This window comes from Salmo salar, chromosome ssa14 (assembly GCF_905237065.1).
Source record: "Salmo salar chromosome ssa14, Ssal_v3.1, whole genome shotgun sequence".
NCBI classification, from domain to species: domain Eukaryota; kingdom Metazoa; phylum Chordata; class Actinopteri; order Salmoniformes; family Salmonidae; genus Salmo; species Salmo salar.
The window spans coordinates 99248782-99274245 of NC_059455.1; the positions used below are offsets into that span (position 1 = coordinate 99248782).

General features: G+C 45.8%; 1 protein-coding gene across 2 annotated transcripts in view; it reads right to left on the reverse strand.

The window, feature by feature from the left end:
- The window catches only part of LOC106570754 (type 2 phosphatidylinositol 4,5-bisphosphate 4-phosphatase), a 33618-nt gene that overhangs the window by 7517 nt on the left and 637 nt on the right, over nucleotides 1–25464 (reverse strand). Inside the window, exons 2-6 of one of the 2 annotated variants that reach the window (XM_014143240.2) lie at nucleotides 13108–13256; nucleotides 8739–8845; nucleotides 6943–7066; nucleotides 610–675; nucleotides 194–246 (exon numbers count right to left, since the gene is read on the reverse strand). In XM_014143240.2, the coding sequence (XP_013998715.1) occupies nucleotides 194–246; nucleotides 610–675; nucleotides 6943–7066; nucleotides 8739–8845; nucleotides 13108–13256 (499 nt within the window). The remainder of the gene's footprint in view (nucleotides 1–193; nucleotides 247–609; nucleotides 676–6942; nucleotides 7067–8738; nucleotides 8846–13107; nucleotides 13257–25464) is intronic. The other variant, XM_014143241.2, reaches the window with a different exon arrangement.

A 25464-nucleotide genomic window follows, 5' to 3' on the forward strand; every position in this document is an offset into this window, starting at 1 on the left:
AAAAGTGCGTCACCAATCAGGTCCTGGTAGAGTCTACAAAAGCTGAGAACCACCACAAATCAGCTGCTGAAATGGCCCTAGTGGAGTCTGGGTAAACTCCAATCAGCAAGCATCCAACAGAGAGAACGTTGAATGGTCTCGGACATAACCTGGTTCAGCATCTTTCAATGATTTGTAGTTTTGAGGGACTTACATTTTTTTGCAGTGAGGACATTTTGCGAGCGTGTTAAATCTGAGCTCCATCCACTGCAGAGGAAAAGACAAGCAGCTGTTAGAGAGAACAGAGAATACACCTCTCTCTCTCTCTCTCTCTCTCAGGTTAATACAAACACATTATTAATTCAAACACATTATTCAGTTCTACTCTACAATCAAGTAATGACTACCGAAGGTCCAGTCAATGATCCCCATCAATCAAACCTCCATCTTTCTTTTTGTTGTCCGTGATGCTGGTGTAGGTTGTCACGATTAAGGGACCTGACGTTAGTTTTAAGTATAATTCATTTCATGTTGCTCATCGATTTGAGTTGATTAAGGGGTTAGTTGAAGGTTGTTATGAAGTGAATAAAAGCCCCAAGGTCGCCGTGGAAACCCCCAGCTCATAGAGACCTGGTCTGTAGAGGTGTTGTCGTTGAGAGCCAGATCAGAAGGTGGCGTGGCAGAGTCCTCGTTACCCTAGACACCAAGACGCATAACGGCAACAACCTTTAACAACACGCCAGGGTACTGCTACTGTAGGTAGGCTACGTCCCAAATGGCACCCTATGGGTTCTGGACTAAAGTAGTGCACTATATAGGGAATAGGGTTCTATAGGGCTCTGGTCTAAAGTAGTGCACTATATAGGGTATAGGGTGCCATAGGGTTCTGGTCTAAAGTAGTGCACTCTATAGGGAATAGGGTGCCATAGGACTCTGGTCTAAAGTAGTGCACTATATAGGGAATAGGGTTCCATAGGGCTCTGGTCTAAAGTAGTGCACTATGTAGGGAATAGGGTGCCATAGGGCTCTGGTCTAAAGTAGTGCACTATATAGGGAATAGGGTGCCATAGGGCTCTGGTCTAAAGTAGTGCACTATATAGGGAATAGGGTGCTATAGGGCTCTGGTCTAAAGTAGTGCACTATATAGGGAATAGGGTGCCATTTGGGGTGCAGCCTGGGGATCAATACATCACTTCATACTCCTTATGGACTGTGGCCGTACCGACACCTCCAACTGTTGAGGAACTGCGTCTCCTTTAATGAAACAAAGTGGCCCAGATTCACACACAGTGGAAAAAACCAAAACAAAATGGTTGATCAAAGTGGAATGTAGCTGGGATCTGTATTGAATAGCAATGGAGAGGTCCCGTGTAGCTCAGTTGGTAGAGCGTGGTGTTTGCAACGCCAGGGTTGTGGGTTCGATTCCCACGGGGGGGGGACCAGTACGGGAAAAAAATGTATGAAATGTACGCATTCACTACTGTAAGTCGCTCTGGATAAGAGCGTCTGCTAAAATGACTAAAATGTAAATGAGAGTGTATTCATATTTTAATTCTGCTTTGTTCAAGCTTGTTCCACACTAGTCTGTGAATCCAGCGTACGTGAATCCAGCGTACGTGAATCCAGTGTTCGCTAACACCAGTAGACTGTTGGCGATTGAGACATTTCAGCAGCAGCTAATCTCTACAATAAAGACAGGCTAACTAAACAGCCAATTCAAAACGTTGCTAGTTAACCGTTGAGCTAAGCATTAATGTCGCGGACTCACTGTCACCTTTCCACTGACGCTGTTATGGGAAAGCTGGGATTCCCTCTGCTAAACCAGAAGGCTATGTAATTCAGAACAACAATAAAAAAATATATATATTTTAAGAATAGTCTAATAGACTAAAGAATAGTCTCAATATCAGCCCTGGTCTAATTCACCACTGTAGCCATCAGCCCTGGTCTAATACACCAATGTAGCCATCAGCCCTGGTCTAATACACCACTGCAGCCATCAGCCCTGGTCTAATACACCACTGTAGCCTCAACATCAGCCCTGGTCTAATACACCAATGTAGCCATCAGCCCTGGTCTAATACACCACTGTAGCCTCAACATCAGCCCTGGTCTAATACACCACTGTAGCCATCAGCCCTGGTCTAATACACCACTGTAGCCATCAGCCCTTGTCTAATTCACCACTGTAGCCATCAGCCCTGGTCTAATACACCACTGTAGCCATCAGCCCTGGCCTAATACACCACTGTAGCCATCAGCCCTGGTCTAATACACCACTGTAGCCATCAGCCCTGGTCTAATTCACCACTGTAGCCATCAGCCCTGGTCTAATTCACCACTGTAGCCATCAGCCCTGGTCTAATACACCACTGTAGCCATCAGCCCTGGTCTAATTCACCACTGTAGCCATCAGCCCTGGTCTAATACACCACTGTAGCCATCAGCCCTGGTCTAATACACCACTGCAGCCATCAGCCCTGGTCTAATACACCACTGTAGCCATCAGCCCTGGTCTAATTCACCACTGTAGCCATCAGCCCTGGTCTAATACACCACTGTAGCCTCAATATCAGCCCTGGTCTAATACACCACTGTAGCCATCAGCCCTGGTCTAATTCACCACTGCAGCCATCAGCCCTGGTCTAATTCACCACTGTAGCCATCAGCCCTGGTCTAATTCACCACTGTAGCCATCAGCCCTGGTCTAATTCACCACTGTAGCCATCAGCCCTGGTCTAATACACCACTGTAGCCTCAATATCAGCCCTGGTCTAATACACCACTGTAGCCATCAGCCCTGGTCTAATACACCACTGTAGCCATCAGCCCTGGTCTAATACACCACTGCAGCCATCAGCCCTGGTCTAATACACCACTGTAGCCATCAGCCCTGGTCTAATACACCACTGCAGCCATCAGCCCTGGTCTAATACACCACTGTAGCCATCAGCCCTGGTCTAATTCACCACTGTAGCCATCAGCCCTGGTCTAATTCACCACTGTAGCCATCAGCCCTGGTCTAATACACCACTGCAGCCATCAGCCCTGGTCTAATACACCACTGCAGCCATCAGCCCTGGTCTAATACACCACTGTAGCCATCTGCCCTGGTCTAATACACCACTGTAGCCATCAGCCCTGGTCTAATTCACCACTGTAGCCATCAGCCCTGGTCTAATACACCACTGCAGCCATCAGCCCTGGTCTAATACACCACTGTAGCCTCAACAGGACTTTGATAAGAGGACTCTGGTGTATATCAGGGCTTGATGAAAAGCCTTTACACCCAGTAACTCACCAGACTGAGGGTTGACCACGTGTTTTATACAGTAGCATAACACTGTAGTTATTTCACTTTATGGGAGGTTAAGTGTCTTGATCGAGGGCACAATGGCAGGAGATAGTAGGCCTACATGTGACCCAGAGACCAGTAGACTTCTCCTGTCAATACCACATTTACACTGACTTCTTCACGTAGGCTATATAGAGATGCCGATTATTGGTCGTGGAAATGTGGTTCAAAGTCATGATACAGTTGAAGTCGGAAGTTTACATACACTCAGGTTGGAGTCATTAAAACTCATTTTTCAACCACTCCACACATTTCTTGTTAACAAACTATAGTTTTGGCAAGTCGGTTAGGATATCTACTTTGTGCATGACACAAGTAATTTTTCCAACAATTATTTACAGAGGCCTACCTTCAAACTCAGTGCCTCTTTGTTTGACATCATGGGGAAATCAAAAGGAAATCAACCAAGACCTCAAAACATTGTAGACCTCAACAAGTCTGGTTCATCCTTGGGAGCAATTTCCAAACATCTGAAGGTACCACCTTCATCTGTACAAACAATAGTACGCAAGTATAAACACCATGGGACCACGCAGCCGTCATACCGCTCAGGAAGGAGACTTGTTCTGTCACCTGGAGATGAACGTACTTTGGGGTGAAAAGTGCAAATCAATCCCAGAACAACAGCAAAGGACCTTGTGAAGATGCTGGAGGAAACAGGTACAAAAATATCTATATCCACAGTAAAACGAGTCCTATATCGACATAACCTGAAAGGCCGCTCGGCAAGGAAGAAGCCACTGCTCCAAAACCACCATAAAAAAGCCAGACTACGGTTTGCAACTGCACATGGGAACAAAAATCGTACTTTTTGGAGAAATGTCCTCTGGTCTGATGAAACAAAAATAGAACTGTTTGGCCATAATGACCATCGTTATGTTAGGAGGAAAAGGGGGAAGCTTGTAAGCCGAAGAACACCATCCCAACCGTGAAGCATGGGGGTGGCAGCATCATGTTGTGGGGTGCTTTGCTGCAGGAGGGACTGGTGCACTTCACAAAATAGATGGCATCATGAGGATGGAAAATTATGTGGATATATTGAAGCAACATCTGAAGACATCAGTCAGGAAGTTAAAGCTTGGTCGCAAATGGGTCTTCCAAATGGACAATGACCCCAAGCATACTTCCAAAGTTGTGGCAAAATGGCTTAAGGACAACAGGGTCAAGGTATTGGAGTGGCCATCACAAAGCCCTGACCTCAATCCTATTGAAAATTTGTGGACAGAACTGAAAAAGCGTGTGCGAGCAAGGAGGCCTACAAACCTGACTCAGTTACACCAGCTCTGTCAGGAGGATTGGGCCAAAATTCACCCAACTTATAGTGGGAAGCTTGTGGAAGGCTACCCGAAACGTTTGACCCAAGTTAAACAATTTAAAGGCAATGCTACTAAATACTAATTGAGTGTATGCAAACATCAGACCCACTGGGAATGTGATGAAATAAATAAAAGCTGAAATAAATCAATCTCTCTACTATTATTCTGACATTTCACATTCTTAAAATAAAGTGGTGATACTAACTGACCTAAGACAGGGAATTTTTACCTGGATTAACCTCTTGACGGTCGCCTAGGATAGGGGGCACCACAGCGCATTTTGAAAGAAATTCGTGCCCATTTTAAACGGCCTACTACTCAAACTCAGAAGCTAGGATATGCATATAATTAATACTTGTGGATAGGAAACACCCTACAGTTTCTAAAACTGTTTGAATGGTGTCTGTGAGTATAACAGAACTCATATGGCAGTCAAAACCCCGAGACAGATCGAAACAGGAAGTGGAATTCTGAATTGCGAACTCAACTTCATCACGTTGCCTATTAATCACACCGTGAGCTATGGTTCATTGAGCACTTCCTATTGCTTCCACTAGATGTCCCCAGTCTTTACAAAGTGATTTGAGTCTCCTACTGTGAAAACTGACAGAATGACACGCTGTGGAACGTGGTCACATGGGGAGGGCCATCACCATTATGACGCCGGCGCCCCTGGCTACCCTCCCCTTTCGAAACGTTTTGAAAGACAATGCAATCGTTCCCCTCGAATCTTATTGGAGCTCTGGTTGAAAAAGGCCCTAAAGATTTATGTTATACAACGTTTGACATGTTTGAACGAACCTAAATAAGAAAAAAATGCATTTTGTTGAAAGAGTAGCCCCGCGCACGTCGGAACTTTTGGTGCAGCCTTCAGAACGCGCTAACAACAACAAGCTAATGGAACATAAAGGATGAACTTTTTCGAACGAAAATACATTTGTTGTGGACCTGGGATTCCTGGAAGTGCCTAAGGATGAAGATAATCAAAGGTAAGGGATTATTGACAATAGTATACAAGACTAGATTTGATATGCGATTGTTCCAAGATGGCTAGCCTATTGCTATTGCTAGCCTATTGTTCTGAGTATCGCATCCCCTTTTATCGCAAAGTGTGATTACCCAGTAAAGTTATTTTTAAATCTGGCATTACAGGCGCTTTCAAGAGATATTCATCTATAAATCTTAGAATGACAATATTACATTTTTAAAATGTTTTCGAATAGTAATTTAGTAAATTGTAGCGCTGTTTCATCGGATGCATTTGAGGGAAAATAGTTAGTCAACGTTACGCACCGATGTAAAATGCTGTTTTTATATATAAATATGAACTTTATCGAACAAAAGCATGTATTGTGTAACATGATGTCCTAGGGGTGTCATGAAGATTGTCAAAGGTTAGTGCTGCATTTAGCTGTTTTTTGGTTATTTGTGATGCATGTGGTTGGTCGGAAAATGGATATGTGGCTACTTTTACAATATACTCCTCTAACATAATCGAATGTTTTGCTTTTGCTGTAAAGCCTTTCTGAAATCGGACAACGTGGTTCGATTCAGGAGAGGTGTATCTATAAAACGATATAATTTGAGAAAAAAATTGAAAAAAAAAAAGTATTACATTTTGTTATGCTAATGGCGATAGGATTTTTCGCTGGATGTCCGTCCCGCATACGGGATGGAGGCCGCACAGGGGTTAAATGTCAGGAATTGTGAAAAACTGAGTTTAAACGTATTTGGCTAAGGTGTATATAAACTTCCGACTTCAACTGTAAGTCATGGAAAAGTCACGATAAGTTAATGGAAAAGTCACGATAAGTCATGGAAAAGTCACAATAAGTCATGGAAAAGTCACGATAAGTCATGGAAAAGTCATGAAATTCCATGTGTTAAAATGTGTATGAACCCTTAACAGTGATTAATCAGAGGTCTGTCTCTATAGCATATTGTCATTTGGGAATTTCTGTGAATGGACCAACTTGAAAAAAAAAGACATCCCAAGTCAAACACTGAGAACCACACACACAGTCTTTGTCTTATTAGCCTGATCCCAGATCTGTTTGTGCCGTCTTGCCAAACTCCTACGATCACTGTCGTTGGCAAGACTGCACAACAAATGTATTAAGCGTCTCAGTGCAGGAGTGCTGTTTTGCCTTTTCGATTATATGGGAATGGACAAGGGAGACCTGATCCTAGACCAGCACTTCCACTCTGAGACGCTTTATGAATACAGGCTAGTCTCTGATAGGCCAGAAGGTGCTGACTGCTGTTCAGAGGGCACACTGATTGGCCACATACGAGGAAGGCGTTTCCACAGTGGCCACAGACCACCCTCGTGCCCTCAGGCTGGACTGGCAGGGCTGGCTGGGCCGGCTGCTCCTCTGGAATCACCATCACAGAGCTCAGGTTGATGATGCGTCTGCTGTGGGGGTGGGGCACAGAGAGGGGGAGGGGTTACCATACATTAGTGATGGATCATTTTGTTTACCCATGTTTCCCAGGTAAGTTGGTTACTGATTGTCAGTTTGTTATTGGATTCATGGTATTGAACATTTCCGTATGGAAGAACATCCATCAGGCTGTTTTGAAAAACTATCAGGATTTTACTTTTCCTCCTACTGGACTCTGGACCAGCAAGGATTTACCTACTGGACTCTGGACCAGCAAGGATTTACCTACTGGACTCTGGACCAGCAAGGATTTACCTACTGGACTCTGGACCAGCAAGGATTTACCTACTGGACTCTCGACCAGCAAGGATTTACCTACTGGACTCTCGACCAGCAAGGATTTACCTACTGGACTCTCGACCAGCAAGGATTTACCTACTGGACTCTAGACCAGCAAGGATTTACCTACTGGACTCTGGACCAGCAAGGATTTACCTACTGGACTCTGGACCAGCAATGATTTACCTACTGGACTCCGGACCAGCAATGATTTACCTACTGGACTCTAGACCAGCAAGGATTTACCTACTGGACTCTAGACCAGCAAGGATTTACCTACTGGACTCTGGACCAGCAAGGATTTACCTACTGGACTCTGGACCAGCAATGATTTACCTACTGGACTCTGGACCAGCAATGATTTACCTACTGGACTCCGGACCAGCAAGGATTTATCTACTGGACTCTGGACCAGCAAGGATTTACCTACTGGAGTCTCGACCAGAAAGGATTTACCTACTGGAGTCTCGACCAGCAAGGATTTACCTACTGGACTCTGGACCAGCAAGGATTTACCTACTGGACTCTGGACCAGCAAGGATTTACCTACTGGAGTCTTGACCAGCAAGGATTTACCTACTGGAGTCTAGACCAGCAAGGACTTACCTACTGGACCAGAAACCCTGTGTGCACTGTATGCATTCCTGGGGCTGCTGTGGACATCCTATCACCTACCAGTTGGGTCTGGGACATCCTATCACCTACCAGTTGGGTCTGGGACATCCTATCACCTACCAGTTGGGTCTGGGACATCCTATCACCTACCAGTTGGGTCTGGGACATCCTATCACCTACCAGTTGGGTCTGGGACATCCTATCACCTACCAGTTGGGTCTGGGACATCCTATCACCTACCAGTTGGGTCTGGGACATCCTATCACCTACCAGTTGGGTCTGGGACATCCTATCACCTACCAGTTGGGTCTGGGACATCCTATCACCTACCAGTTGGGTCTGGGACATCCTGTCACCTACCAGTTGGGTCTGGGACATCCTATCACCTACCAGTTGGGTCTGGGACATCCTATCACCTACCAGTTGGGTCTGGGTCATCCTATCACCTACCAGTTGGGTCTGGGACATCCTATCACCTACCAGTTGGGTCTGGGGCATCCTATCACCTACCAGTTGGGTCTGGGACATCCTATCACCTACCAGTTGGGTCTGGGGCATCCTATCACCTACCAGTTGGGTCTGGGACATCCTATCACCTACCAGTTGGGTCTGGGACATCCTATCACCTACCAGTTGGGTCTGGGGCATCCTATCACCTACCAGTTGGGTCTGGGACATCCAATCACCTACCAGTTGGGTCTGGGACATCCTATCACCTACCAGTTGGGTCTGGGGCATCCTATCACCTACCAGTTGGGTCTGGGGCATCCTATCCTCCTAGATGAGTCTTTGCAGATGAGGAGACAGTTACAGGGACACCGAACATACTTCTTCCCAGTCGGTGGGTTTTTGATGGGCTGAAAGAAAGAAACCACTTTTAACTACATTTAAATCCATTTTAAACCAGTTTTGCTATTGAATCCTCTCTGTAAAGTACACAGTCTGTATTTCTAACATCTGGCTCTTATTTAAAGCATCATTTCATTGCTAGTGAAATTACATAATAAAAATCACAATAACACTGTCACGTGTAATCCCTCTCCGGACTCTAGGTCACCAGGCTGCTCGTTATGGCACACACCATCGTTACACACACCTGCGCGGCGTCAGACTCACCTGGACTCCATCACTTCCCTGAGTACCTTCCCTATATATATATATATATATATATATATATATATATATATATATAGTCCAGGTGAGTCTGACGCCGTGCAGGTGTGTGTAACGATGGTGGGAGGGATATATATATATATATATGTCACTCCCTTTGGTTCCTTCCCAGGCGTCTCTGTTTCATGGTCTGTTAGTGTTTCTATGGGCTGTTAGTGTTTCAGGTCTGTGGTCTGTTAGTGTTTCATGGTCTGTTAGTGTTTCATGGCCTGTTAGTGTTTCAGGGTCTGTTAGTGTTTCAGGGTCTGTTAGTGTTTCAGGTCTGTGGTCTGTTAGTGTTTCATGGTCTGTTAGTGTTTCATGGTCTGTTAGTGTTTCGAGGTCTGTTAGTGTTTCAGGGTCTGTTAGTGTTTCAGGGTCTGTTAGTGTTTCAGGGTCTGTTAGTGTTTCAGGGTCTGTTAGTGTTTCAGGGTCTGTTAGTGTTTCATGGCCTGATAGTGTTTCATGGCCTGTTAGTGTTTCGAGGTCTGTTAGTGTTTCAGGGTCTGTTAGTGTTTCATGGCCTGTTAGTGTTTCATGGTCTGTTAGTGTTTCAGGGTCTGTTAGTGTTTCATGGGCTGTCAGTGTTTCATGGGCTGTGTGCTGTTAGTGTTTCATGGGCTGTTAGTGTTTCATGGTCTGTTAGTGTTTCATGGGCTGTCAGTGTTTCATGGTCTGTGTGCTGTTAGTGTTTCATGGCCTGTTAGTGTTTCGTGGCCTGATAGTGTTTCATGGTCTGTTAGTGTTTCAGGTCTGTGTGCGGTTAGTGTTTCATGGCCTGTTAGTGTTTCATGGTCTGTGTGCTGTTAGTGTTTAATGGTCTGTTAGTGTTTCATGGCCTGATAGTGTTTCATGGCCTGTTAGTGTTTCATGGTCTGTTAGTGTTTCATGGTCTGTTAGTGTTTCATGGTCTGTTAGTGTTTCATGGGCTGTTAGTGTTTCATGGTCTGTTAGTGTTTCATGGCGTGTTAGTGTTTCATGGTCTGTTAGTGTTTCATGGTCTGTTAGTGTTTCATGGTCTGTTAGTGTTTCATGGTCTGTGTGCTGTTAGTGTTTCATGGCCTGTTAGTGTTTCATGGCCTGTTAGTGTTTCATGGCCTGTTAGTGTTTCATGGTCTGTTAGTGTTTCATGGTCTGTTAGTGTTTCATGGTCTGTTAGTGTTTCATGGTCTGTTAGTGTTTCATGGGCTGTCAGTGTTTCATGGTCTGTTAGTGTTTCATGGGCTGTTAGTGTTTCATGGCCTGTTAGTGTTTCATGGTCTGTTAGTGTTTCATGGCCTGTTAGTGTTTCATGGCCTGTTAGTGTTTCATGGTCTGTTAGTGTTTCATGGGCTGTCAGTGTTTCATGGCCTGTTAGTGTTTCTTGCTTCTGTATTATGTTCCATTTATTTTATTAAAACACTCACTCCCTGGACTTGCTTCCCAACTCTCATTACAGAGTCTCGTTACAAACACTCTCATTCACAGGGGACACACCCAATTACATTCCAATTAGTTGGTCATTTTGCAGAGTCATGGCCCCGGATTCAGGTATTACTACAAGCCCTGGTTGAGTCTAGACAGAGCAGAGCGTGGCAGTGCGACTGCTACTAACACCCTCTCGATGACGGGTCAGCCTCGACACGCACGGGTCGACTGACTCACTATTTGATCCCTCTCAGCTGAGACGACTGAGGCATTGGGAAACTTCTGGCTGTCAGACATCAACTGCTGCGGAACTGTGGGTAGTAGAAGAAAGAAGGAACGATCTCTATAGCCGCGTGAAACTAGACTGACCACCGCACTTGCAATTTGTTTTCACTTCACTTGGTGATACGTGAAAACAGAATTTGAGCTCGCAACATCTGTCTGCTTTAACAAGGGCTACAATTTTTACTCCACTCGTGTAAGAACAAAACCCAGCTAAACTTCATGACTATGCCGGTGTAGAGGAGTTACTACATTCGTATGGCACGTTAATAACCCATGTTATTACACTGTTACGACACAGGACTAAGAGTAAATCAATTTGAAGCTAAGCTAGACTTGTGAACGTGTATTTACACCGCAGCTGGATCAAACTTTACTTAGCCATGAAATGAGACCAGAAAGACCCAATGTGGTTAGAATCAGATCCATGGAGGAATACAGAATGTAGCTCTCCCACCCTCCCATCGGGTTTCTAAATCCACATCCATTTAATACGACAGGTCACATCCAGGTCTTTAGGATAGCTCTACCACTCTCCCATCGGGTTTCTAAATCCACATCCATTTAATACGACAGGTCACATCCAGGTCTTTAGGATAGCTCTACCACTCTCCCATCGGGTTTCTAAATCCACATCCATTTAATACGACAGGTCACATCCAGGTCTTTAGGATAGCTCTACCACTCTCCTATCGGGTTTCTAAATCCACATCCATTTAATACGACAGGTCACATCCAGGTCTTTAGGATAGCTCTACCACTCTCCTATCGGGTTTCTAAATCCACATCCATTTAATACGACAGGTCACATCCAGGTCTTTAGGATAGCTCTACCACTCTCCCATCGGGTTTCTAAATCCACATCCATTTAATACGACAGGTCACATCCAGGTCTTTAGGATAGCTCTACCACCCTCCCATCGGGTTTCTAAATCCACATCCATTTAATACGACAGGTCACATCCAGGTCTTTAGGATAGCTCTACCACCCTCCCATCGGGTTTCTAAATCCACATCCATTTAATACGACAGGTCACATCCAGGTCTTTAGGATAGCTCTACCACTCTCCCATCGGGTTTCTAAATCCACATCCATTTAATACGACAGGTCACATCCAGGTCTTTAGGATAGCTCTACCACTCTCCCATCGGGTTTCTAAATCCACATCCATTTAATACGACAGGTCACATCCAGGTCTTTAGGATAGCTCTACCACTCTCCCATCGGGTTTCTAAATCCACATCCATTTAATACGACAGGTCACATCCAGGTCTTTAGGATAGCTCTACCACTCTCCCATCGGGTTTCTAAGTCCACATCCCAAACAGCACCTTATTCCCTACATAGTATGCTACTTTGAGCAGAACCGTACGGGCCTGGTGGAAGGATAGGGTGTTAAATGTACCCAGCTCTACTGACAGACAGACACATTAGCTCCCTGTCATTCAACGTGTGTGTGTGTGTGTGTGTGTGTGTGTGTGTGTCCACTGTGGGCTCACAGAACAACCATCATAGTGGAAACTGAAGGATGTCGAGTTAAAATCCCTCTCCTAGTCTCTGATGGTGATGTCACTACAGTGTGGATCCTCTCCTAGTCTCCGATGGTGATGTCACTACAGTGTGGATCCTCTCCTAGTCTCCGATGGTGATGTCACTACAGTGAGGATCCTCTCCTAGTCTCCGATGGTGATGTCACTACAGTGTGGATCCTCTCCTAGTCTCTGATGGTGATGTCACTACAGTGTGGATCCTCTCCTAGTCTCTGATGGTGATGTCACTACAGTGTGGATCCTCTCCTAGTCTCTGATGGTGATGTCACTACAGTGTGGATCCTCTCCTAGTCTCTGATGGTGATGTCACTACAGTGTGGATCCTCTCCTAGTCTCTGATGGTGATGTCACTACAGTGTGGATCCTCTCCTAGTCTCTGATGGTGATGTCACTACAGTGTGGATCCTCTCCTAGTCTCTGATCTGATGACCTAACACTGGCCTTAAGGTAGAATGATGGTGCTGAGAGAGAGAGACAGACAGAGAGACAGACAGAGAGACAGAGAGACAGAGACAGAGAGACAGAGAACAGAGAGACAGAGACAGACAGACAGAGACAGACAGACAGACAGACAGACAGACAGACAGACAGACAGACAGACAGACAGACACAGAGACACAGAGACACAGAGACACAGAGAGAGAGGCGAAGCAGCAGTAGGTTGAGAATTGACTAAGCAGTAGAATCATCATCAGTCTGCATGCTGAGTCTGCATGCTGAGTCTTACCGTGGCCTCGTTGCACACGGTGCACTTCACCACGTGCTGATGCAGCTTGCCATCCAGGTTAATGAGAGACTGGCACACCCGGCAGTTGATGACAGGTACCCCCCCTGGGTCGGGACTGGCGATGGCTGTGTAGGGTGGAGGGAGTTCAGCTGGAGGACACACACACACACACACACACACACACACACACACACACACACACACACACACACAGCACCTGGTTTAATGACACATTACATACAGTTGAAGTGGGAAGTTTACATACACTCAGGTTGGAGTCATTCAAACTCGTTTTTCAACCACTCCACAAATGTCTTGTTAACAAACTATAGTTTTGGCAAGTCGGTTAGGACATCTACTTTGTGCATGACACAAGTCATTTTTCCAACAATTATTTACAGACAGATTATTTCCCTTATAATTCACTGTATCACAATTCGAGTGGGTCAGAAGTTTACATACACTAAGTTGACTGTGCCTTTAAACAGCTTGGAAAATTCCAGAAAATGATGTCATGGCTTTAGAAGCTTCTGATAGGTTAATTGACATCATTTGAGTCAATTGGAGGTGTACCTGTGGATGTATTTTAAGGCCTATCTTCAAACTCAGTGCCTCTTTGCTTGACATCATGGGAAAATCAAAAGAAAAATCTGCCAAATAATTGTAGACCTCCACATGTCTGGTTCACCCTTGGGAGCAATTTCCAAACGCCTGAAGGTACCACGCTCATCTGAACAAACAATAATACGCAAGTATAAACACCATGGGACCAAGCAGCCGTCATACCGCTCAGGAAGGAGACGCGTTCTGTCTCCTAGAGATGAATGTACTTTGGTGTGAAAAGCGCAAATCAATCCCTGAACAACAGCAAAGGACCTTGTGAAGATGCTGGAGGAAACGGGTACAAAAGTATCTATATCCACAGTAAAACAAGTCCTATATCGACATATCCTGAAAGGCCGCTCAGCAAGGAAGAAGCCACTGCCCCAAAACCACCATAAAAAAGCCAGACTAAGGTTTGCAACTGCACATGGGGACAAAGATCGTACTTTTTGGAGAAATGTCCTCTGGTCTGATGAAACAAAAAATTGAACTGTTTGGCCATAATGACCATCGTTATATTTGGAGAAAAAAGAGGCAGCAGGTTTTTCCACCTAGTCGGCTTGGGGATTTGAACCAGCAACCTTTCCGTTACTGGCCCATTGCTCTTAACAACTAGTCTAACTTGTTGTAATGACATCGTACACAATTTCATGGCATTGTTTTTAGGCCTACAGACAAGGCCCTGTTTTCACTTCCATTTTCAGTACCTTTTTCTTTAACATAGGTCGACCTGGGAGACGAGTGAAAATAGGGTTGGTCAGTTGACAGTGAAAGGGAAGGAATGGATTTAATTCTTGATGTCAATGCATCACCCCCCCCCTCTCTTTGGGTCAAAAAGCAGTACTGACCTATTTTTATACCTTGATTTAACTAGGCAAGTCAGTTAAGAACAAATTTCTTATTTATAATGACGGCCTAGGGACAGTGAGTTAACTGCCTTGTTCAGGGGAAAAACAACAGATTTGTACCTTGTCAGCTCTGGGATTCGATCTACCTTCGGGTTACTGGCCCAACGCTCTAACCACTAGGTTCCTATAGGCCAAGCAGACTCTCTGTTCAACAACAGGTTTAGTATCGATCCTTTAGCATATTAACCCGTATGTCTTCAATGTACCAAGTAGTGTCAACATCACAGAGCTCGGATATATATCACAGAGCTAGGCTATATATATATATATATATTATATCACAGATCCAAAAAATAAAGGGAACACTTAAACGACACAATGTAACTCCAAGTCAATCACACTTCTGTGAAATCAAACTGTCCACTTAGGAAGCAACACTGATTGACAATAAATGTCACATGCTGTTGTGCAAATGGAATAGACAACAGGTGGAAATTATAGGCAATTAGCAAGACACCCCCAATAAAGGAGTGGTTCTGCAGGTGGGGACCACAGACCACTTCTCAGTTCCTATGCTTCCTGGCTGATGTTTTGGTCACTTTTGAATGCTGGCGGTGCTTTCACTCTAGTGGTAGCATGAGACGGAGTCTACAACCCACACAAGTGGCTCAGGTAGTGCAGCTCATCCAGGAAGGCACATCAATGCGAGCTGTGGCAAGAAGGTTTGCTGTGTCTGTCAGCGTAGTGTCCAGAGCATGGAGGCGCTACCAGGAGACAGGCCAGTACATCAGGAGACGTGGAGGAGGCCGTAGGAGGGCAACAACCCAGCAACAAGACCACTACCTCCGCCTTTGTGCAAGGAGGAGCAGGAGGAGCACTGCCAGAGCCCTGCAAAATGACCTCCAGCAGGCCACAAATGTGCATGTGTCTGCTCAAATGGTCAGAAACAGACTTCATGAGGGTGGTATGAGGGCCCAACGTCCACAGGTGGGGGTTGTGCTTACAGCCCAACACCGTGCAGGACGTTTGGCATTTGCCAGAGAACACCAAGATTGGCAAATTCGCCACTGGCGCCCTGTGCTCTTCACAGATGAAAGCAGGTTCACACTGAGCACGTGACAGACGTGACAGAGTCTGGAGACGCCGTGGAGAACGTTCTGCTGCCCGCAACATCCTCCAGCATGACCGGTTTGGTGGTGGGTCAGTCATGGTGTGGGGTGGCATTTCTTTGGTGTGCCGCACAGCCCTCCATGCGCTCGCCAGAGGTAGCCTGACTGCCATTAGGTACCGAGATGAGATCCTCAGACCCCTTGTGAGACCATATGCTGGTGCGGTTGGCCCTGGGTTCCTCCTAATGCAAGACAATGCTAGACCTCATGTGGCTGAAGTGTGTCAGCAGTTCCTGCAAGAGGAAGGCATTGATGCTATGGACTGGCCGCCCCAGACCTGAATCCAATTGAGCACATCTGGGACATCATGTCTCGCTCCATCCACCAACGCCACGTTGCACCACAGACTGTCCAGGAGTTGGCGGATGCTTTAGTCCAGGTCTGGGAGGAGATCCCTCAGGAGACCATCCGCCACCTCATCAGGAGCATGCCCAGGCGTTGTAGGGAGGTCATACAGGCACGTGGAGGCCACACACACTACTGAGCCTCATTTTGACTTGTTTTAAGGACATTACATCAAAGTTGGATCAGCCTGTAATGTGGTTTTCCACTTTAATTTTGAGTGTGACTCCAAATCCAGACCTCCATGGGTTGATAAATTGGATTTCCATTAATAATTTTTGTGTGATTTTGTTGTCAGCACATTCAACTATGTAAAGAAAAAAGTATTTAATAAGATTATTTCTTTCATTCAGATCTAGGATGTGTTGTTTAAGTGTTCCCTTTATTTTTTTGAGCAGTGTATATATATATATATATATATATATATATATGCAGGCCTCAGCCACTACCCTGAGAGCATTTGATTCAGTGTACCATGCAGCCCTCAGATTCATTACCAATCTAACACATCATCGTGATCTCTACAGCACTGTTGGCTGGTCGTCATTGACCCTTGCGTCGGCTTAAACGCTGGTATACACTGATTTATAAGGCCATATTGGGTAAAATGCAATTTTATCTCTGTTCTTTTTTTAGTCAGGTCGATAAATAAATATCAATTACGGTCCCATTCTGATTTGCTTTATAACAGTTACCAAGAATTAGACCAGGTCATGGTAGAAATAGTTTTAGTTACTCAGCTCCGTGGTCCTGGAATTCTCTACTGAACATTTTAAAATGTGATGATCTAGTATCATTGGTGGAGTTTAAACACTTGATCGATGTTTATATTATAGAAGAGTGGAACTGTCTTTAGGACAACTGTGTTTAGTCAAGACTTTCGTGTTTTTAACGTAAAATGCTTTTGTTGTACTGTATGTGTGTTTAATGTTGTGTTTAATGTTGTGTTAGTGTTGTACTGTATGTGTGTTTAATGTTGTGTTAGTGTTGTACTGTATGTGTGTTTATAGTTGTGTTTAATGTTGTGTTAGTGTTGTACTGTATGTGTGTTTAATGTTGTGTTAGTGTTGTACTGTATGTGTGTTTAATGTTGTGTTACTGTATGTGTGTTTATAGTTGTGTTTAATGTTGTGTTAGTGTATGTGTGTTTATAGTTGTGTTTAATGTTGTGTTAGTGTTGTACTGTATGTGTGTTTATAGTTGTGTTTAATGTTGTGTTAGTGTATGTGAGTTGTTTTGTCTGAAACATTGTTCCCTCTGCTGCTATTGGACCAGGTCTCTCTTGGAAAAGAGATGTTATCTCAATGAGGAAAAACCTGGATAAATAAAGGTAAAATAAAAATAAAAAAGTGCATTCAATTCAGTGATCAATGAGTACGGTTATTTATTTATCTCACATTGTTGTGAACAGTCAGGTTAATATAATAGTTGGATTAAAACGTTTACATGCTTTGCAAGAAGAACGATTTCCCTAATTATCCTGTTTCCATGGACACAACTGAAATCAGTCTACCTGATGGTACTCTGATAAAAGCAGAAAATCAACAATCAAAATTAAACATTCTACCACAGCGACCTTGTCATTTTTAGGAAGCATCTTTGATTCTGAGTTCAGACATATAAAGTTTGTATGTGAAAACTACTTCTACGACGGATACAGCCAGTAGCTCTGTACTCACTTCCCTCATGCTAAAGAGGGAGGCTCACTCAGATGGAACTAACACATGGCCAGATTAAATACACCTCTGGAACACATGACCAGATTAAATACACCTCTGGAACACATGACCAGATTAAATACACCTCTGGAACACATGACCAGATTAAATACACCTCTGGAACACATGACCAGATTAAATACACCTCTGGAACACATGACCAGATTAAATACACCTCTGGAACACATGACCAGATTAAATACACCTCTGGAACTAACACATGACCAGATTAAATACACCTCTGGAACACATGACCAGATTAAATACACCTCTGGAACACATGACCAGATTAAATACACCTCTGGAACACATGACCAGATTAAATACACCTCTGGAACACATGACCAGATTAAATACACCTCTGGAACACATGACCAGATTAAATACACCTCTGGAACACATGACCAGATTAAATACACCTCTGGAACACATGACCAGATTAAATACCCCTCTGGAACACATGACCAGATTAAATACACCTCTGGAACACATGACCAGATTAAATACACCTCTGGAACACATGACCAGATTAAATACACCTCTGGAACACATGACCAGATTAAATACACCTCTGGAACACATGACCAGATTAAATACCCCTCTGGAACACATGACCAGATTAAATACACCTCTGGAACACATGACCAGATTAAATACACCTCTGGAACACATGACCAGATTAAATACACCTCTGGAACACATGACCAGATTAAATACACCTCTGGAACACATGACCAGATTAAATACACCTCTGGAACACATGACCAGATTAAATACACCTCTGGAACACATGACCAGATTAAATACACCTCTGGAACACATGACCAGATTAAATACACCTCTGGAACACATGACCAGATTAAATACACCTCTGGAACACATGGCCAGATTAAATACACCTCTGGAACACATGGCCAGATTAAATACACCTCTGGAACACATGACCAGATTAAATACACCTCTGGAACACATGACCAGATTAAATACACCTCTGGAACACATGACCAGATTAAATACACCTCTGGAACACATGACCAGATTAAATACACCTCTGGAACACATGACCAGATTAAATACACCTCTGGAACACATGACCAGATTAAATACACCTCTGGAACACATGACCAGATTAAATACACCTCTGGAACACATGACCAGATTAAATACACCTCTGGAACACATGACCAGATTAAATACACCTCTGGAACACATGACCAGATTAAATACACCTCTGGAACACATGACCAGATTAAATACACCTCTGGAACACATGACCAGATTAAATACACCTCTGGAACTAACACATGACCAGATTAAATACACCTCTGGAACTAACACATGACCAGATTAAATACACCTCTGGAACTAACACATGACCAGATTAAATACACCTCTGGAACTAACACATGACCAGATTAAATACACCTCTGGAACTAACACATGACCAGATTAAATACAGGTGTTTTAAAGCGGCATACACTTACTCAGATTTTGACCTTTGGCCGATTAAAATAATCAGTGTAAAGTGTTTACATGACTATTGCATAATCTGCCTGCTGCCATAATCAGTTTAACATCGAATTATTACTGTGCATGTAAACATACTTAATGAGGTTTTAGAAGAGCATTCACTTCAGTGATTCAACGACGCTCTCTAGGAATCTTGTCTGTCCTCTCGCTGAAGATGTACAGCTGTGTACTGACTATTCTAGAGTAGTACAAAACCCTTCAACTAAACCAGTCCAGGTAACTAGGGGAGGTAGGTAGCCTAGTGGTTAGAGGGGGGAGGCAGGTAGCCTAGTGGTTAGATGGGGGGCAGGTAGCCTAGTGGTTAGAGGGGGGGGAGGCAGGTAGCCTAGTGGTTAGAGGGGGGGGCAGGTAGCCTAGTGGTTAGAGGGGGGTGGCAGGTAGCCTAGTGGTTAGAGGGGGGGAGGCAGGTAGCCTAGTGGTTAGAGGGGGGAGGCAGGTAGCCTAGTGGTTAGAGGGGGAGGCAGGTAGCCTAGTGGTTAGAGGGGGGGAGGCAGGTAGCCTAGTGGTTAGAGGGGGGGAGGCAGGTAGCCTAGTGGTTAGAGGGGGAGGCAGGTAGCCTAGTGGTTAGAGGGGGGGGCAGGTAGCCTAGTGGTTAGAGGGGGGGGCGGGCAGGTAGCCTAGTGGTTAGAGGGGGAGGCAGGTAGCCTAGTGGTTAGAGGGGGGGTCGGGTAGCCTAGTGGTTAGAGGGGGGGTAGAGGCAGGAAGCCTAGTGGTTAGAGGGGGGGGCAGGTAGCCTAGTGGTTAGAGGGGGGGGGCAGGTAGCCTAGTGGTTAGAAGGGGAGGCAGGTAGCCTAGTGGTTCGAGGGGGGAGGCACGTAGCCTAGTGGTTAGAGGGGGGGGCAGGTAGCCTAGTGGTTAGAGGGGGAGGCAGGTAGCCTAGTGGTTAGAGGGGGGAGGCAGGTAGCCTAGTGGTTAGAGGGGGGAGACAGGTAGCCTAGTGGTTAGAGGGGGGAGACAGGTAGCCTAGTGGTTAGATTGGGGGGGCAGGTAGCCTAGTGGTTAGAGGGGGGGGCAGGTAGCCTAGTGGTTAGAGGGGGGGGGGCAGGTAGCCTAGTGGTTAGAGGGGGGAGGGGGGGGCAGGTAGCCTAGTGGTTAGAGGGGGGAGGGGGGGCAGGTAGCCTAGTGGTTAGAGGGGGTAGGCAGGTAGCCTAGTGGTTAGAGGGGGGTAGGCAGGTAGCCTAGTGGTTAGAGGGGGGTAGGCAGGTAGCCTAGTGGTTAGAGGGGGGTAGGCAGGTAGCCTAGTGGTTAGAGGGGGGGGGGCAGGTAGCCTAGTGGTTAGGAGGGGGGGAGGCAGGTAGCCTAGTGGTTAGAGGGGGGGGCAGGTAGCCTAGTGGTTAGAGGGGGAGGCAGGTAGCCTAGTGGTTAGAGGGGAGGCAGGTAGCCTTGTGGTTAGAGGGGGGAGGCAGGTAGCCTAGTGGTTAGAGGGGGAGGCAGGTAGCCTAGTGGTTAGAGGGGGGAGGCAGGTAGCCTAGTGGTTAGAGGGGGGGGGCAGGTAGCCTAGTGGTTAGAGGGGGGAGGCAGGTAGCCTAGTGGTTAGAGGGGGGGGCCAGGTAGCCTAGTGGTTAGAGGGGGGGAGGCAGGTAGCCTAGTGGTTAGAGGGGGAGGCAGGTAGCCTACTGGTTAGAGGGGGGAGGCAGGTAGCCTAGTGGTTAGAGGGGGGGGGCAGGTAGCCTAGTGGTTAGAGGGGGGAGGCAGGTAGCCTAGTGGTTAGAGGGGGGGCAGGTAGCCTAGTGGTTAGAGGGGGGAGGCAGGTAGCCTAGTGGTTAGAGGGGGAGGCAGGTAGCCTAGTGGTTAGAGGGGGGGCAGGTAGCCTAGTGGTTAGAGGGGGGGCAGGTAGCCTAGTGGTTAGAGGGGGGGGCAGGTAGCCTAGTGGTTAGAGGGTGGAGGCAGGTAGCCTAGTGGTTAGAGGGGGGAGGCAGGTAGCCTAGTGGTTAGAGGGGGGGAGGCAGGTAGCCTAGTGGTTAGAGGGGGAGGCAGGTAGCCTAGTGGTTAGAGCGTTGGACTAGTAACCGAAAAGTTGCAAGATCCATTCCCCGAGCTGACTAGGTACAAATCTGTCGTTCTGCCCCTGAACAAGGCAGTTAACCCCCTGTTCCCTAGGCCGTCATTGAAAATATGAATTTGTTCTTAACTGACTTGCCTGGTTGAATAACAGGTATATAAATCACCACTAAGCTGTGTGTCAAGAACAAAAACAAACCAAAAGTCCATTCAGAAACACTTCGGGACTGGATCCAGGAAGTAAGCGGGAAAAGCTGGTCACTTTCCCAGCGTATTAGAGGTCATTATAGTCCCAACATTTCAATGTTTACCGTTACTTCTGTGGTGAAATATGGATTAAACATCAGATTTAAATCTCATGGTGTACAAAGGTGAGTAACAATGCTCATTCAGTGTCTCCATTACATCGCCGCTGGCAATTGGCAAAAAAATAAAAAATAAATGTATTTATACTCTGTAAACCTTGTTGTCAGGGCCGACACTACCTCGACCTCTATGGGTCTCTCTGTACGGGTCTCTCTGTACTGGTCTCTCTGTACGGGTCTCTCTGTACGGGTCTCTCTGTACTGGTCTCTCTGTACTTGTCTCTCTGTACGGGTCTCTCTGTACGGGTCTCTCTGTACTGGTCTCTCTGTACGGGTCTCTCTGTACGGGTCTCTCTGTACGGGTCTCTCTGTACGGGTCTCTCTACGGGTTTCTCTACGGGTCTCTCTGTACTGGTCTCTCTACGGGTCTCTCTGTACTGGTCTCTCTACGGGTCTCTCTGTACTGGTCTCTCTGTACGGGTCTCTCTGTACGGGTCTCTCTGTACGGGTCTCTCTGTACGGGTCTCTCTGTACGGGTCTCCCTGTACTGGTCTCTCTGTACGGGTCTCTCTGTACGGGTCTCTCTGTATGGGTCTCTCTGTACGGGTCTCTCTGTACTGGTCTCTCTGTACTGGTCTCTCTGTACTAGTCTCTCTGTACTGGTCTCTCTGTACGGGTCTCTCTGTACGGGTCTCTCTACGGGTTTCTCTACGGGTCTCTCTGTACGGGTCTCTCTGTACTGGTCTCTCTGTACTAGTCTCTCTGTACTGGTCTCTCTGTACGGGTCTCTCTGTACGGGTTTCTCTACGGGTCTCTCTGTACGGGTCTCTCTGTACTGGTCTCTCTGTACGGGTCTCTCTGTACGGGTCTCTCTGTACTGGTCTCTCTGTACTGGTCTCTCTGTACTGGTCTCTCTGTACGGGTCTCTCTGTACGGGTCTCTCTGTACGGGTCTCTCTGTACGGGTCTCTCTGTACGGGTCTCTCTGTACTGGTCTCTCTGTACTGGTCTCTCTGTACGGGTCTCTCTGTACTGGTCTCTCTGTACTGGTCTCTCTGTACGGGTCTCTCTGTACTGGTCTCTCTGTACTGGTCTCTCTGTACTGGTCTCTCTGTACTGGTCTCTCTGTACGGGTCTCTCTGTACTGGTCTCTCTGTATGCGTGAACGTGCTGCTTAACTGGCATTGTGTTCCTCTGGATAGGTCTCAACAGGCAGAGCCCATGCAGAGCTGGTTCCAGGTATAAGCCACATAAACGGGCGAGATTAGAGCCGCGAGCCTGAGGGGAGACTCAGGTCGGGGTCTCAACTTCCTGAGAGTAAGAATAGTAGAATACACAAGGTGTAATTGAACAATGTGTTTGTGCATCAGCAGTTTGTCTGTTGTTAAGTCAGCCACTGACAGTCACTCAATTAGCCATGTCAGCCACAGGAGGCTGGTGGCACCTTCATTGGGGAGGACGGACTCGTGGTAACGACTGGAGCGGAATCAGTGGAATGGTATCAAATACATCAAATACATGGTTTCCATGGTTCCCATGTACATCAAACACGTGGTTTCCATGGTTCCCATGTACATCAAACACGTGGTTTCCATGGTTCCCATGTACATCAAACACGTGGTTTCCATGGTTCCCATGTACATCAAACACGTGGTTTCCATGGTTTCCATGTACATCAAACACGTGGTTTCCATGGTTTCCATGTACATCAAACACGTGGTTTCCATTGTTTCCATGTACATCAAACACGTGGTTTCCATGGTTTCCATGCGTTTGATGCCATTCCATTCGCTCCGTTCCAGCCATTATTATGACCCATCCTCCCCTCAGCAGCCCCCATTGATGTCAGCTAATAAGTTATGGATTGGTAATTAGCTTAGCCAGCTATCTAAACTTGTAGTAATCATGGCCGAATACACAGGGGCTCTGACCTCCAGGGGGCCCCCACCTCCAGGTGGGCCCCATTGATTCTGTTAGTCACTCTGACCTCCTGGGGGGCCCGATTGATTCTGTTAGTCACTCTGACCTACTGGGGGGCCCGATTGATTCTGTTAGTCACTCTGACCTACAGGGGGGCCCCATTGATTCTGTTAGTCACTCTGACCTCCAGGGGCATCCCACCTCCAGGGGGACCCCCAAAAAGCTAGAGCCAGCTCTGGGCCCATGCTCTGGTCAAAAGTAGTGCACCATACTGGGAAAAGGGTTCCATTTGGAACGTACAGTGGGGGAAAAAAGTATTTGATCCCCTGCTGATTTTATACGTTTGCCCACTGACAAAGAAAGGATCAGTCTATAATTTGAATGGCAGGTTTATTTGAACACTGAGAGACAGAATAACAACAACAAAAATCCAGAAAAACGCATGTCAAAAATGTTATAAAATGATTTGCATTTTAATGAGGGAAATAAGTATTTGACCCCTCTGCAAAACATGACTTCGTACTTGGTGGCAAAACCCATGTTGGCAATCACAGAGGTCAGATGTTTCTTGTAGTTGGCCACCATGTTTGCACACATCTCAGGAGGGATTTTGTAGCATGACAATGACCCAAAACACACGGCCAAGGCAACAAAGGAGTGGCTCAAGAAGAAGCACATTGAGGTCCTGGAGTGGCCTAGCCAGTCTCCACACCTTAATCCCATAGAAAATCTGTGGAAGGAGCTGATGGTTCGAGTTGCCAAACATCAGCCTCAAAACCTTAATGACTTGGAGAAGATCTGCAAAGAGGAGTGGGACAAAATCCCTCCTGAGATGTGTGCAAACCTGGTGGCCAACTACAAGAAACATCTGACCTCTGTGATTGCCAACATGGGTTTTGCCACCAAGTACTAAGTCATGTTTTGCAGAGGGGTCAAATACTTATTTCCCTCATTAAAATGCAAATCTTTTTTATAACATTTTTGACATGCGTTTTTTCTGGATTTGTTTGTTGTTATTCTGTCTCTCACTGATTCAAATAAACCTACCATTAAAATTATAGACTGATCATTTCTTTGTAAGTGGGCAAACGTACCAAAATCAGCAGGGGATCAAATACTGTAGTCTCTGTGTTCTGCACCATACTGGGAAAAGGGTTCCATTTGGAACGTAGTCTGTGTTCTAACTGAGATCAGGCCAGCTCAGTTGAAAAGCATGTCTTGACAAAGACGTGTGGTTTATTCTAGGTTAGTAAGCTCTCCAGTCATTTCAATGAGGAATATGCTGATTTCACAACGGGGCTGTGTATATTTTCATCTGAATAGCACTGTGATAAACAGGGGGAACGACGGCCCTAAGCATTCCACCCACAAGGACCCTGTGTGTTTAACTATACATATGAAGTACACAACATGGAGGATTTATGTTTCCAGAAAACACATAGTGAAGGGATCATCAACATGCACAACTGGGCCTGTATGTCATTAAGGGATATTATGGGATAGTAATATCAACCTAAAGATGTATTTCATGGATGTTTATGATCCAGTCAAATGAAAGAGGTGAATAATACATATGTTACAGTACATCTTTAGGTTGGCTTGTAGGAGGCGCTATAGGAGGATGGGCTCATTGTAATGTCTGGAATGGAATTAGATGGAAAGGTATTAAACCATCAACCATATGGAAACCACGTTTTTTTGACTCATTTCCTTCAGTACCATTCCAGCCATTAGAATGAGCCCATCCTCCTATAGCGCCTCCCACTGATGGTAATAGAAATACTCATTCATAGCCTAGTGGCCTGTTCAGTTTGCATGGGCCTAATGTCTTATGGACTCAACAACCACACAACAACAACAAAACTACGTTGAGAGGGAAGTTTTTTTTTTTTTTAAAGGATTTGTGAGTTATACTTGTATCC